Source organism: Micrasema longulum, unplaced genomic scaffold, assembly GCF_059751315.1.
Source record: "Micrasema longulum isolate JH-2025_06_02 unplaced genomic scaffold, ASM5975131v1 h1tg000534l, whole genome shotgun sequence".
Lineage (NCBI taxonomy): Eukaryota > Metazoa > Arthropoda > Insecta > Trichoptera > Brachycentridae > Micrasema > Micrasema longulum.
This window is the reverse complement of record NW_028277730.1, coordinates 623,714-638,418: the sequence shown is the minus strand read 5'-3', so window position 1 is coordinate 638,418 and position 14,705 is coordinate 623,714. Positions and strand designations below refer to the sequence as shown.

General features: G+C 33.3%; 1 protein-coding gene across 3 annotated transcripts in view; it reads right to left on the bottom strand.

Moving 5' to 3' along the window:
• Nucleotides 1-14,705, bottom strand: part of LOC148280806 (uncharacterized) — a 171,896-nt gene that overhangs the window by 74,851 nt on the left and 82,340 nt on the right. For all 3 annotated transcript variants that reach the window (XM_088227766.1, XM_088227767.1, XM_088227768.1), the window contains exon 2: nucleotides 6,817-6,988. In XM_088227766.1, the coding sequence (XP_088083892.1) occupies nucleotides 6,817-6,988 (172 nt within the window). The remainder of the gene's footprint in view (nucleotides 1-6,816; nucleotides 6,989-14,705) is intronic.

Here is a 14,705-nt window from a genome sequence, read left to right as displayed (position 1 = left end):
GCCCGAACGTTGGCAAAAGACTTATCATTGATAAGTAGGTACCTAGGTACTTGTTTGTGATTAAATTCAAAACCAAAAATTGTTGATATTCAAATATTGAATTTAAGTAGGTACCGGGTACTTGTTTATGGTTAAATTCCAAAACATAAAATAAATATTTTTTCAAATATGGCGTTTTTTTTGCAAACGTCAAACTCCGGTCTGCTCACCAACAAAGGGTTGAACTTATGTAGAGATACGATTTTTAAAGTGAATTGAATTAAATATTATTTTAGTATTACTAAAAATCCAGTAAAAAGAAATTAATAGGTATAAAGTATTTATTTATTTGACACTTTATATACATATACAATATATATACATATAACGGCGGGCATATTGCCTTAAGGCAATTTCTTCCTACATACCCAAACCGTTCAGTTTGAGAAAATTATCAATACATGGACATATTGAATCTTACAATTTTATACAAAAATTAAAAGCAAAGATTAACAAAAATAAAAATATATAAAAAAAAATTAACGCTATACTATGAAGAGAGGAGAGGAGATGGGAAGGAAAGAAAAAGGATAAAGGAACAATTGAAATATTTAGATGGTGACATTTCAATCTTGACTTAAATGTAAATAAAGAAGCGCCTTCTTTATTTTAGATTTTTTGTTTTATATTATATTCTAGATCTTTACTTTAGATTATTCCACAATCGAGCGGCTACTACTGTGAAAGAGGAGGCAAGAAAATTAGAGCAATGACAGGGTATTAAGGGTTCTCTCGTTACTAGAACGAAGAGATAGTCCGTGTTGTGAAAGAATTTGGATGAGCTCTCTCAGATAAACAGGCGAAGTGGGATTATTAAAAATATTGTGAAGAAGTGATAGAATGTGAATGCTTCTTCTATGCCTGATACTGGGCCAGTGTAGTTACGTGCGATACTCGGTTATGTGGTCAAATTTGCGAAGATTAAAGATATAACGAATACAAATATTCAAATATTAAGTATAAAGAATTTAAGAAAAGAATCTGATTGAGATCCACAAAACACAAATGTTGTTAATAAACATTCAAAAACATTTTTTTTATACATGAAAAAACCACATCTTTTATTTTTTTTTGTAAACGCATTCTCCTCGGATGCAACCCTAGTAGATCGATGAATACAACATTTATGCTCCTTACTTCTTTTTTATATATTAGATTGAAGATTTTAATATCTACGAACACGCACAGCGCAGATATCTACATTTCTATGGAAACCGAACGTAAATCGATTAAGCCGTTTAGGATGAGTTCAGAGACATCAAACATTCATATAAAATAACATATAATATAATGACTTTATGTTACGAGTATATACAAAGTTAAAATAAAAATTGACGGAAAAAAGCCCTGCAGATTTTTCTGGGCGGCGCAGCATGGAAATCCAAGAACTAACTAAATCTATCAATGTCTTTAAATATTTACATAAAATCAACAAAATATTAGTAATGCAAACCACTGTCACTCAAATTCAAAACGTCCTCCCTTCGGCATTCAACTGAAAATTAAGAAAAACAAAATGACAATGTTTCTGTCATTTGCGTTTGACGTTTAGCTGACAAAACCCAGAATCGGTGATACCGATAGACAGTTTGGCGCGCATGTCAAAACGTCATTTTTTTCCCCTGACATTTGACCATTTTAAAATTTTGACATGGACAGGCGCCATGGGGTGCAAGATCTAACGTAACCTAGCAACCTCTCTACGCATGGGAATAAAAATCCAAACGTGTTTTTTTTAGCAGAACAAAACACGTGTTTTAGTATAATATGGAACTTAAAAACATTTTTGCGGCACAGACGTATTCTTTAGAAAACAATATTCAATTGATTTATAATTAATGTATCGTTTACATATATCACTGACACTCCGGAACGTGCCTGTGGGCCAGTGGAGTGGCTACATCCATAAATAAAAAGGAAATAATCTATTAAATGTACCTATTGTATATACATTTTCATTTGTTTTAAATGTTGGATTAAATAAATAAATAGTATAGACAATAAAATGGATATGACAGTATTGTCTTGTCCCTTGTTGTATGCTGATGATGCAGTTCTGTTAGCAAGCAGCAAGGATGATTTGCAAAAAAATAGTCTCTAGAATGTATGATGTATGCCTGGAGAGCGAATTGGCGACGAACGAAAGTAAGTCAAAAGTGATGGTATTTGAAAGGGGAGTGAGGTTACTAACTGCGTAATAAATGTAAATAACGAATGTCTCGAACAATTAGAAGAATTTGTGTATCTGGGAAGCATGCTTTCAAGAGATGGAAGAGTAGAAAAAGATGTTGAACGGAGCACTAATCTCAGTAATTTCTAATAAAAATATGTCTATCAAAACTAAACTGGCAGTGCACAACGGAGTTTTAGTCCCAACACTTATGTACGGAAGTGAAACATGGAACTGGCAAAGGAAGGATGAAAGCCGAGTGAACGCGGTTGAAATGCGATCTCTTAGACGAATGTGTGGGAAATCAATGTATAACAGGGTTACTAATGATGAAATCAGGCGAGAGTGTAAATCTGAGTAAAGTATAATTGATAAGATTAAGAAAGAGATGGTTTGGTCACGTAGAACGAATGGACGAAAGAATGGTAAAACAAGCATATATGGCGAAAATGAACGTGAGACGAGGACGACCAAGGAAGACGTGGCATGATCAGATAAACCAAAATCTTAAAAATCTCAAAATCTCTGGTCATGTCAAAAGCAGACAGAACCGAAGGGCATGTATGACAAGATGTATGAATGTGGAAGAGGCTAGGATTGTATGCCAGGATAGACGTGTGTGGCGGTCCATTCTCTCTGCCTACCCCTACGGGGAAATGGCACGATGGTAGTAGTAGTAGTTGTATTAGTCTTGTCCCAGCTCCGGAAACAACTAACTGGTAAAAGAAGAAGTATACAAATTGGAAAATTGTTTTCAGGCGTTGCCTAGTAGGTGAATTGGTTCAGCCGGAAGAATCTCATCCACACGATAAAGGTTTCAGAACTTTTACTTCACGAAAAGTCAACAGATGGAAGAGTTGAGGAATTGTGAATGTGGAAACATAGGCAGAGCGGTGAATGTTACACAGTGTGTAAAGTGGCCACTTAAACCTGATAGCATAATCCGTGAGGTGAAACATATGGGCGAAGGTGTATATTTTTGAATTCTGTAATGTCCTGCCGGTAAAGCAACTTTATGACTACAAATTGATTTTAGATCACTTTGTTGATCCGGAATATAAAAAAAGAGTTTGCCACACTCACGACACTAGATTGAAAACTTAGGGCTCCCTGTTTATTCCCCGAATTACAAATTACTTCGGAGAGCGAACATTAAATTGGGTTGTTCAAAGATTGTTATTGAACATTGGATCTCATTGGATCATTGGATCTTCCACAAACCATCATTAACACGAAAGATCTTCAAATGAAATAAAAAGAACTGAAGAAATATCTTCTAACATACTTTATAGTGCCTGTTTATAAATAAATTTGTAATATATAACAAAAATAAATGTAATATCTGTCATAAAAAAAAAATGAGTCTCACCAAAAAGTCTTTAGACTTAGTGGGTAACAAATTCTTATATGTATTTATTAATTATAAAGTAAACGCTGCTCTGCGGCACTGAAAACTAAAAAAACGATCCAATGACAGGTCATAAGCCCTGTAAATGCCTAGACATCTAGATTATCTTAGTTTGGTGTATTTTCCCTCTCTGTTGCAACAAATTAGGAAAAGGACATATTATTTTATAAATAGTACTGGGCAGTTTATCGAATGCGGCTCGGGAAACATTCTCAAAATACTTTTTATCAAACTTTGTAGAGTGAAATTTTGAAATATAATTATGCATACATTCAAATATCTTTATATATTTATTTGTATAATTAGCAATCTACTATCATTATTAATTAAAAATAATCCATAAAAAATAACAACAACATTATTCGGAATTAAATTGAATACAGATCAAATGCCACAATGACAAAAAGCCAATTAAATTGGGAATAAAAATAGTTCGTGTTTGTTTATTTTTTGTTTTTAAACGTGATAGACTTTACGCTGCAGTGCGTGATTGCTCATTAATAATATAAATCCGTGATAAGCGATTTTTAATTAAAATATAAAATATTATTAATAAATTCACACGTAAGTTGACAAACATTATGCATTTTCGTGATAAATTTTCGGTTTGCAATAATTTTATAAAAATCCAATACTCGTACATGACCTTCAACAAACATAGAATCCGTTTATTGTCATTAAGCATCGCAACATTTAATATTAATTATAAGACTAGTAGTAGTTTATAAGTACAATATATTATTTTTTCTTTCTTGTGTTACGCAAAAATATTATAACTGTCTATTTATTATAGGAGCAAAAATTCATTGGCATTTTCTTGTATACCCACGAACAGGCCATGCCTTTGTGGGATTTTTTGTTTACTATTTTTACTGTTAATATGTATTTCATAGCTATGTAATTATCCTTTTTTTTTTAATACTCTGTTTTACCTCTTATGCATATTGTAAAAAAAAACAACAAAAAAAATACTGTCCAACCGGAATGTGGTCCTATAGTAGTGTCGCGGAATCACGGATCAGAAGTCCGAGGCTCGAACCCTGCTCTACGACTATTTGAAAATTGCCCCAAAATTGAAATACTTTGGAATTTCTTTATAAAAATATTGCGAAAGCTCTGTTTTTCATTAATTTATATTTTACAATACTTGTAAAACAGATATTTTAACAGAAATGAAGAAGTCCTCAGACAAATATTCAATGCATATATGTATATGTATTGGTCAGCGCGTGTGCTTATCATGCAAATGCAAGAGGTCTTGGGTTTGATTCCCGACACGGTTGACACGAAATATTTATTTAAGATGGTGTTTTTTTTTAAAAGAACAAAGAAATATTCGCGTTCTTATGATTTACCAAAATATTTAATTTTGAGAGCCATTTTCGACGAGATTTAAATAACTCACTATTAAAAAATGGGAATCAAGTTGCGGTAGAGTAGGATTCGAACCACGCACCTTTGGTCCGTGAGTCCGAGACACTAGCCACAGAACCACAACCCGATTCATTACTTGAATATTTCATCGTCCCTGGACTGGTATCTGAAGCGTAAGACTGATCATCTTACCTTAATGTAACAAAAATGATCAAGATACGCTGCGATTGGTGTTCAATGCGGTGAATTTTGAAATGTGTGATTGTGGATAATAAAATCACCGAGCTAACAGCTTGGAGTGATTCATGTGTTCCTCAAAAACAATATAATAACTTTTTGAGTACTTGATCCATAATAATAATTAAATATAAAACTATAATAAATAATAATAAAGTAATAATAAAATATCCCAAAAACATGCAATGAAAAACTCCATTCCCGGACTTTCGGTAGTCCAAAAAGTCGACAACATTTACAGTAATTTTCAAAATAGGTATATGTGGGTATATATTTTTTTTATTTACATTATTTTGTTTAAAATATTTTTATTAATAAACCAAGTGATCAATTATGCTGTTTTATTACCCTCATACTTAAGAAGTATCGACACAATAAAAAAAAACTGCTCATAATACTCTTGTAAATATAATGTCGCGTAATGCCATCGAACGTATTATAAGGGCTAGTTACCCGACAGCAGAAAGCATTGCACAACTTGCCCACCACACAAATCGCATCAGAGAACCTGTGTATGTCTAATAAGACAGGCGGTGCCTAGAACAAAGAAAAAAAGGCATCTTTGCGTCTGAAGAAGGTATTCCAGAATCACATGACATGTACTTCATTAGATTGAGGAAAATGGGAAATTCAATTCTTCACTGACAAAGATTCAATTGATAGGACACGATCAATTCGCCTAAATTATATTAAAAAAATCTAAAAGTCTTAAGAAGTCGCCTGATATGTGGGTATATCTGACAAAACCTATAAAAGAGCTACGAATAGTAGTGAGAAATTCTTTCGGTATTAATTTAGAAAGAAAAAGGGACGAGAGACGAGACCACTGGATGTGAACAGAAAATTGATTGAGATATCCACAAAAACAAATCATTATTCATTTAATTTACCATGACCTGGGTTGTCCAGTGATTAGAGATAATTCAAGGAGACTTTAAGCATTTATGGATTAGTTTAGTTTCAATTAAGATTCCCATCGCAATTACCAAGCGTCAAGAATAGCATTCAATGACATTTTTTTAAATATCTGATTAAGACATTTCTTCAGTTGGGTTTAGACGGACGCCAGCAATCACAAAGGAACGCTTTATTTTGAAGTTGAAATTCATAAATTATTGCTGGACCTCCAGGTCCAAAGAGGACTAGCCCGTTAGATCCATGCATGTCTTACATTATGCTCTAGCATGAGCCAGGAGTGGTTGCCTTTGTCTGCTTAAAACAATTAGCTTTCTCTACTGTAAAACATCTTCTCATGCACGCACGCGAGTATTTGTTGTATGTTTTTCAATTTTTCATAGAGTATGTCTATACGAGTATATATGGTCGTCATACCAAGTCTTTCTCAGGTTTTCTCCTTTTTTACATCCATCAACATTCGCATCGTAAATGTTTTTAGTCGTTCTTTCGCTGTCCATTCCGCTCTACACGTCTTAATCAATGCACCACACTTTGTTTTAATTATGCTAATGATGCCCGAAATGCGTTCAACAATTTACTGGATATCGTAACTGAATTTTCTACCTATGGTATAGCAGAGATGAAGGTGTCCACGGGACCGGGGATAACAGAATTACAATAGGTATATTACCTGTCTTCTGGCGATGGACACTGGTTCGGTGGGGTCTGATGATAGTCCAAGGCCAGGGAGAGTGCATGAGGCGGATAGAGCGGAGTGAGGGTTGGAGACTCCGATGGAGACCAGGGTCTGGTGGGAGGCGCTCCCTCTTCTGGGGAGCGTCCATTGTAATGGTATTCATCCTCTAAAAAAGAAAAAAAACGATAGGTATAATAAATGTATTTATAGTAATAACAGCAATAAAAATAAACCATCACGTCGTTTCTCTGTGGTGGTGGTAGGCAGAGCGGATATCACTTTTTATTTGCATATACAGACCTCGCACCATCTACATTCACACTTCTTTACATCTTCCTTTGCACGCCCGATGATTTTCTCAACTTTTGAAATGTCCATTTTCAAGTATTAGTTTATTTTGATATGGAATTCAGATATGGAATCCCCAGTATGCCATATATATAAGTAGAATAGAAAATATTCAAAACAAATTTATAAAGTACTTTAAATACAAAACCGGTATTTCTTATGTATCTACTCTCACTGCCTCCACCTTCCATGGAATCATTTCTCTACAATACCGCAGAGTGTGTGCGGACCAACTACTGCTTTACAAAATTATGACAGGAATGGTTGACTGTACAGAGCTGCTTAGTTTTATAACAATACATGTGCCAGCCAGAATTTGTAGACGGTACCACCTGTTTCATGTACCAATAAGTAAAACATCGTATGTTAAAAATGCTTTTTTTCGTAGGACTTTTTCAGTGTACAATACAAAATTTACAAATATAGATTACACAAACATCACTCTGTCAGATTTAAAATTTATACTAAAAATGCATTATGTAACTTGGTAGAAAATATAATAATAAATATGTACATCTCCCTTTCCCTCCTTATCCTCTCTTCAAGCATTCTTGTCCTAATCCCGCCCAATTAACAGTAACTTAATGTTCTTAAAATAAATATAAAAAAATTCTTTGATTATTGAGTACATGAAAATAAGATTTTTATATGCATAAATTATATGTATTTATTTGATATGTAATATATTTTCTCTACTAACTTTGTATACTATGTGGAAATCTTTTATTAGTTCTGAGTTTATACACTATATCTGTTTGTTTACTATAAATATGTATGTAGAACTGTTGATTTCCCAAATAAAATAAAATAAATTAAAATGTCTTTCTCAGTTATTCTGGTTTGCTGCATCCATGAACATTTGCATCGTAAATCCTTTTAGGCCTTCTTCGCTGTCCATTCGCTCTACATTTCCAAACCAACGCAGCACTCCTTTCGTCCATTATGCTTGTCTCAGACTTACATGATGCGTGGATCTCAGAATTTTATTCGTGTGAGAGATCGCATTTCGACAGCATGCAGCCTGGTTTCATCCTTATTTTTCTATAAGACTAAAAATAAATCTTAAACTACTTAATTATAAATGCATAGCTAATCAAATGTAAGAAACTAATAATAAATATCATATAAATATAAAGTACATAAAATTAATTAAGTTATCTTATGATTTTAATAAATTTAAGACAAAAATTAACAAAATATACACAATACTATGAAGAGAGGAGAGGAGAGGTAATAAGAAGGAAAAGGGAACAAGAAAGGAACAACTATGCTCAACTCTGCTCCGGAATATCTAAGGGAACTATGCATTCCAGATGAACTAGCTGGCAGGCGTCTCACGCTTAGATCAGCTACGTCTACGGCGAGAGGAAAAGTTATTATACCTCTACGCAAACAGCGCACTAAATTTAGTGAACGCGCATTTGCGGTCGCAGGCCCTATGGCATGGAATGCTCTCCCAGCAGAGGTGCGAGGCTGTGAAAGTGAAGTGATGTTTCGGAAAAAACTTAAAACCCACTTGTTTTCTAAATCATTTGAATAAATCCGTAGCATGTGACAGCAAAATAAATTGTTTTAATTAAATTACAAATTTAAAAGCTGCAATTAAATTTATTTAAAAATAGAATCACTATGTAAAGCGCCCTTGAGGTATTTTTATTACGAAAATGGCGCTATATAAGTTATCCATAATAAGAATAAAAGCTCAAATATTTAGATAGTGACAATTTAATCTTGATTTAAATGTAAATAAAAAAAGGAAATATAATAAAAAAACTAAAACCTTCAAAACCGGCGATTCGCAGCTCCGTTTTTTGCACCCCAAAACATGAACGATTTGGTTATTTTTTTAAAACAGAGTCAGAATGAAATTTTTTGTGTTGGTACGTTTTCCGTTTTTAATAATTATTTATCATATTTTTATACCGCACGTCCAAAAATGGTAAATAAAACTAGGCGCTTTTTTTGGTTTTTGGGTGGTCCTAGTTACTATCAAAAATAATTCATAAAGAAAGCAAAACAATAGAGACACGCCGATGAACATAATCTATAGTGTGTATAAAAACTATTGTAATAGTGCCATAATATAGGAAGAAAATACGAGAATTTCAATATATTTCTTTTTTTGGTGATACCGTGTGAGTTGGATTTGTTCCGACGTTTCGGCAACCATTGCAGGAGCCATCTACAGGGTTAACTGAGCGTTTTGTAGAAAAAAGTGTGTGTTTAAGGAAGTTTAAGAGCGCCAACCACTAACTTTCAGTAAATAGATTTAAGCATATCAGCATATATAATAATATAACACGCACCATTTCGTAAATAACGCCAGATTTACTGGAAAAACTGCCCGAAAATGGATACTTAAAACATGTTATGTAATTGCTGGTCGATATAATTTTAAAATAAATAAAAGTGTATAATCCGTATTTTGAACACAATAAAAAGAAATTCATTACAGTAAATATTTATGCTTATTTTAGTTCAATTTAAAACATCCGATATTAATGTATCTCCGAATGTACCTTTTTTTATTGTCACTTCAGTGACATCTATCGATCAAATATTTAAACTTAAATATTGTGTTGCTGGGGGCTGATAATTATAAATTTATGACTTAGCGTTTATAATTATAATATTATTATTTCTTAACAACAATACGGCTAAAAATGTTATCTAACGTATTAATTTATTAATATCTAATTAACTCTACATTAGCGCAGCAAAACAATAAATAACATCGCTTGAAAAATCTGATTTCTTAAAAAATAATTTTATAAAAATATAATCATCACTATGGAAGAATATCGAATGTTTTTAATTATTTTGCTCATTACATAATTATCGTTATTTTTTAAAATTATACAACAATGCATTTACAGGGATTATGACCTGTCATTAGCTGGTTCAAGTGACCACTTTACACACTCTGTAGCATTTAATATTCTGCATATGTGTAAATATCTACATTTTCTCAACTCTTCGGGTATTTACGAATATGCGTTCGGACTTTTTTCTTCCGGTTTACTAACAAGCTAATTTATTTATTTGCTTTTGCACCACAACAGGCCAGGAGGCCCAATTACAGTGGTGAATTACATCACAGAACACCCAGGCTTGAGAAAAATCACATTTTAATTTTTGTGTTCTCACTGGGAATCGAACCCGGAACCTTTCGTGTGTGAGTCAAGCGTCATGACCACTACACCACGGAGGCCGCTAACTACAATGAACTAACATACCCTATCAGAATTGGGAAAATAAGATTAAAGGTGACAGACAAATTGACCATACATATTTAGGTTGCTGTGACGGCAATACGGGCATTAAAAGCAGTAAATGCAAATTCTTAAAAAAACGCGAATCTTTTGTGATCAAATAATTTAACAACAAAAAACACTGTTCATTTAAGCTAAAAATAAATGCATGGTTGATATGAAATATGTATTTAAAAGTGTGTTTTCCCACTAGAATATTTCGTAGTATCTGGACCGGTACCTGAAGCGTAAGACTGGTTAACTTGCCTTCATGAAAAAAAAATGATCAAGATACGCTGCGACTGGTGCATCAATGTAGTGCCCTATGCACCATTAGGTGCTGAAAGGGAATGATGATGATGAAAGCTAAAAACGAAGCACTCTACGAATACCGACAAAAACATATGAAATGGACTTAAAATAATTCATTGTATTTTCAAAATCAATATGGATGTTGTGGAGAAATTTTTTCATACGTAAATGTAAAAATAAAATTTAATAAAAATACTTGCTAGAAAAAACGCAACACGTTTGGCCTTGGCAGTTGTGACGTCAAGATTCGTGATAATGTTCTAAACAAATTTGAATGGGCAGGAACAAGTAAACATGAATCATGACGTACTAAGGGCGTGGCCAATAGAATGGCCGTTTATGCGGGAATTCAAAATTACAAATTTTAAATATTTTTTATGCTACTAATAATTAGGACTTTTTTAACTTGACAGTATTTCATAAACCTTTATTACTTTAAAATGTAAAAAAAGTCATATATCGCTATTAGAACAATAGGATCACGTGAAGGGTTAGGGAATTAAAGAACAAAAGCTGCCCGCAAAAGCCTTATTGTTACACAATAATGCTCCTCGATAATGCTCGCTGATGATAGACAAATTGAAATTATTTAACTTCTTAGATTTTCAACACCGCGCCGATCGGATGCACAATAAGTGCTCTATCTCGAAACTGACTATTTATAAGCTGAATAGTAAAAACTGACCCAAGGTGTAGGCATCAGTGGCGAATGGGGATTTTATTTACAGGTAAGCTATAAAAAAATATATATTTGTACCTACATAGGAGGTACATAATATAATGTAAGCAATATATACTATAAATTGATATTTTTCTGTGATTCTGTTTGATACAACAACTCTCATCCATGAAATCAACTCAAACGATGTAACTTTGTGATATATTATATTATATAGATATATTATCCAATACTTTAATATATAATTCATTAAAAATTAATAAAAAATACCACTTTGAATTCATTCGAAAAAAAATGTCGAGATCCGTGAAGTGTGTAAGGCTAAGACATGCATTATTGACAGAATCAAGAAAGGGGTGCTGCGTTGGTTTGGACATGTAGAGCGAATGGACAGCGGAAGAACGGCTAAAAGGATCTACGATGCAAATGTTGATGGATGCAGAAAACGAGGAAGACCGAGAAAGACATGGCACGATCAAGTCCATCAAATACTTGAAGATGTCAAAAGTAGGAATAATCGAAGTGCGTGCATGAGAAGATGTATGAATGTAGAGGAAGCGAGGTCTGTATGCCAAGATAGAGTGTTATGGCGTTCTTTCCTCTCTGCCTACCCCTACGGGGAAACGGCGTGATGGTTTGTTTGTTTGTTTGTGTCGACCCGAGAGCCGATAATCTTACTTAACACTTATTGGTAGCATAAAAAATATTTTTAATTTTGTAATTTTGAATTCCCGCTGAAACGGTCATTGCATTGGCTACGCCCCTAATACGTCACGATGTTCATTTTTCATTTTCAACTTTGTTCCAAACCATTCAAATTTTTATAGAACGTCGTCATGAATCTTGACGTCACAACTATCAATGCCAAATATGTCGCGTTTTTCTAGTGACATTTTTTTTGATATTTTCCAATTGAAAGTTATATATCATAACATTTCTCCTCAATATCCATATTGATTTCGAAAATGCAATTGATTATTTTAAATCCATTTCATATATTTTTACCGGTATTTGCAGTACGCGATATTTCCCTATTGCGCGACAAAGCATACCAGAATTATGCAGAAGATGCTAGTAAGAATAAAAATCCAGATTTTTTATTATGAAATATATAATAAACACGTATAATTTGCCTACTATGCCTTATAACATGTGTATATTCCACTCTCACTTTCCTTCAATCATCCTTTACCACTCGTTATCAATTTCCTTCTTTTCCTTTCCACTATCTCCTTGTTTTGTCCATATTTATCTTATTTTAATATATAGTATATTTATTATTTATATAGTTTAAACTTCAAGCCGTCGTCGCTTTATTACAGTATTATTTAATGAATACATATAATTGGATGGCAGGCCCTACCATGTATACATTTTATATATATATTTTTTTTTAAATATTCATTTAACCTGTACATCTGTTTGTATTCGAAATAAATAAAATAAAATAAAATAAGTATATGAATGTTAAATTAAAAAAATATTCATGTATGTACGTACAGTAACCAAAAAGTTTTTAAAAATTTTTAGCTCTTAAAAGACTGTGGTAAATAATGCCTTTACGCGCGATGATGTCACATCGTGTTACCACTAGTAAATGACGGAATATTCTAAAGTTCAGACATTTGAAAAAAAAAAAACATAAAGTTATACAGTTTTATAATTCCGTTTCCATAATTTATGCAAATAAACCTATAATTTAGATATGTTTTCGCAAAATAAATTAATAATCATAAATACGCCGCTCATATTACGCGCGTGCATTCCCCGTCAATTTCATCAACTGACTGAAGAATTAATCTGTTTTACCCAATACCTGCCACAGAACAGCGTCTCTGTCTTCCTTGTTATGAGTTCTGTTTTCGTGCTCATACAGATGTTTTGCTGAATTAGCGGACATTCATTCTTTGCGTAGCAAGGATAAATAACAACAACAACAACAACAAACCATCACGCCATTTCCCCGTAGGGGTAGGCAGAGAGGATAGAACGCCATAACACTCTATCTTGGCATACAGACCTCGCTTCCTCTACATTCATACATCTTCTCATGCACGCACGCCGATTATTCCTACTTTTGACATGTCCATCTTCAAGTATTTGATGGACTTGATCGTGCCACGTCTTTCTCGGTCTTCCTCGTTTTCTGCATCCATCAACATTTGCATCGTAGATCCTTTTAGCCGTTCTTTCGCTGTCCATTCGCTCTACATGTCCAAACCAACGCAGCACCCCTTTCTTGATTCTGTCAATAATGCATGTCTCAGCCTTACACACTTCACGGATCTCGACATTTTTTTTTTGTATTAACATCCAGCATAGTTATACAATTTTTACTTTCCAAATCCGGAGTGAAAATGTTTGTTTGAAGATTACAAAAAATACGAGTTCAATATTTAAAAAATTAAAAGAAATATATCTCGTGTATCATATGTCGACTAGTGTGACATCACAGCCAAACAAAAGTTTAAGATTAACATATTACAACAGAGATAAAGAACATTTAAGAGAAGGTAATATAGAAGTCTAGGCATCTACAGGGCTTATGACCTGTCAATGGCTGGTTTAAGTGGCCACTTTACACACTGTGTAACATTCACCATTCTGCCTATATTTGACCATCTATATTCCTTCAATTCTTTCATCTGTTGATGTTTGTGAAGTTTAAGAGCTGAAACTTTTATTTATGCAGGTGAGATTCATCTAATTGAATTATTTCACCTACATACTAGGCAACGCCTGAAAATGTTATTTTTTCAATTTGTATACTTCTTCATGGACCAGGTAATTTATCAACAATATTTTGAGTTTGTCCAAATTTTCGTAGACAAGGACTGGATTCAATTTCCTGGGGAGCTGTTTATATTAACATATTACAACAGAGATAAAGAACATTTAAGAGAAGGTAATATAGAAGTCTAGGCATCTACTGGTAATTAACTTCACAAACATCAACAGATGAAAGAATTGAAGGAATATAGATGGTCAAATATAGGCAGAATGGTGAATGTTACACAGTGTGTAAAGTGGCCACTTAAACCAGTCATTGACAGGTCATAAGCCCTGTAGATGCCTAGACTTCTATATTACCTTCTCTTAAATGTTCTTTTTCTCTGTTGTAATATGTTAATATAAACAGCTCCCCAGGGAGTTGAATCCAGTCCTTGTCTACGAAAATTTGGACAAACTCAAAATATTGTTGAAAAGTTTAAGATTCCGGTTATCTGAAAATTAGGTAATCCGAACAGGCTTGGTTTTGATTGTTCGGATTAAAGAGACTATACCAACCATAT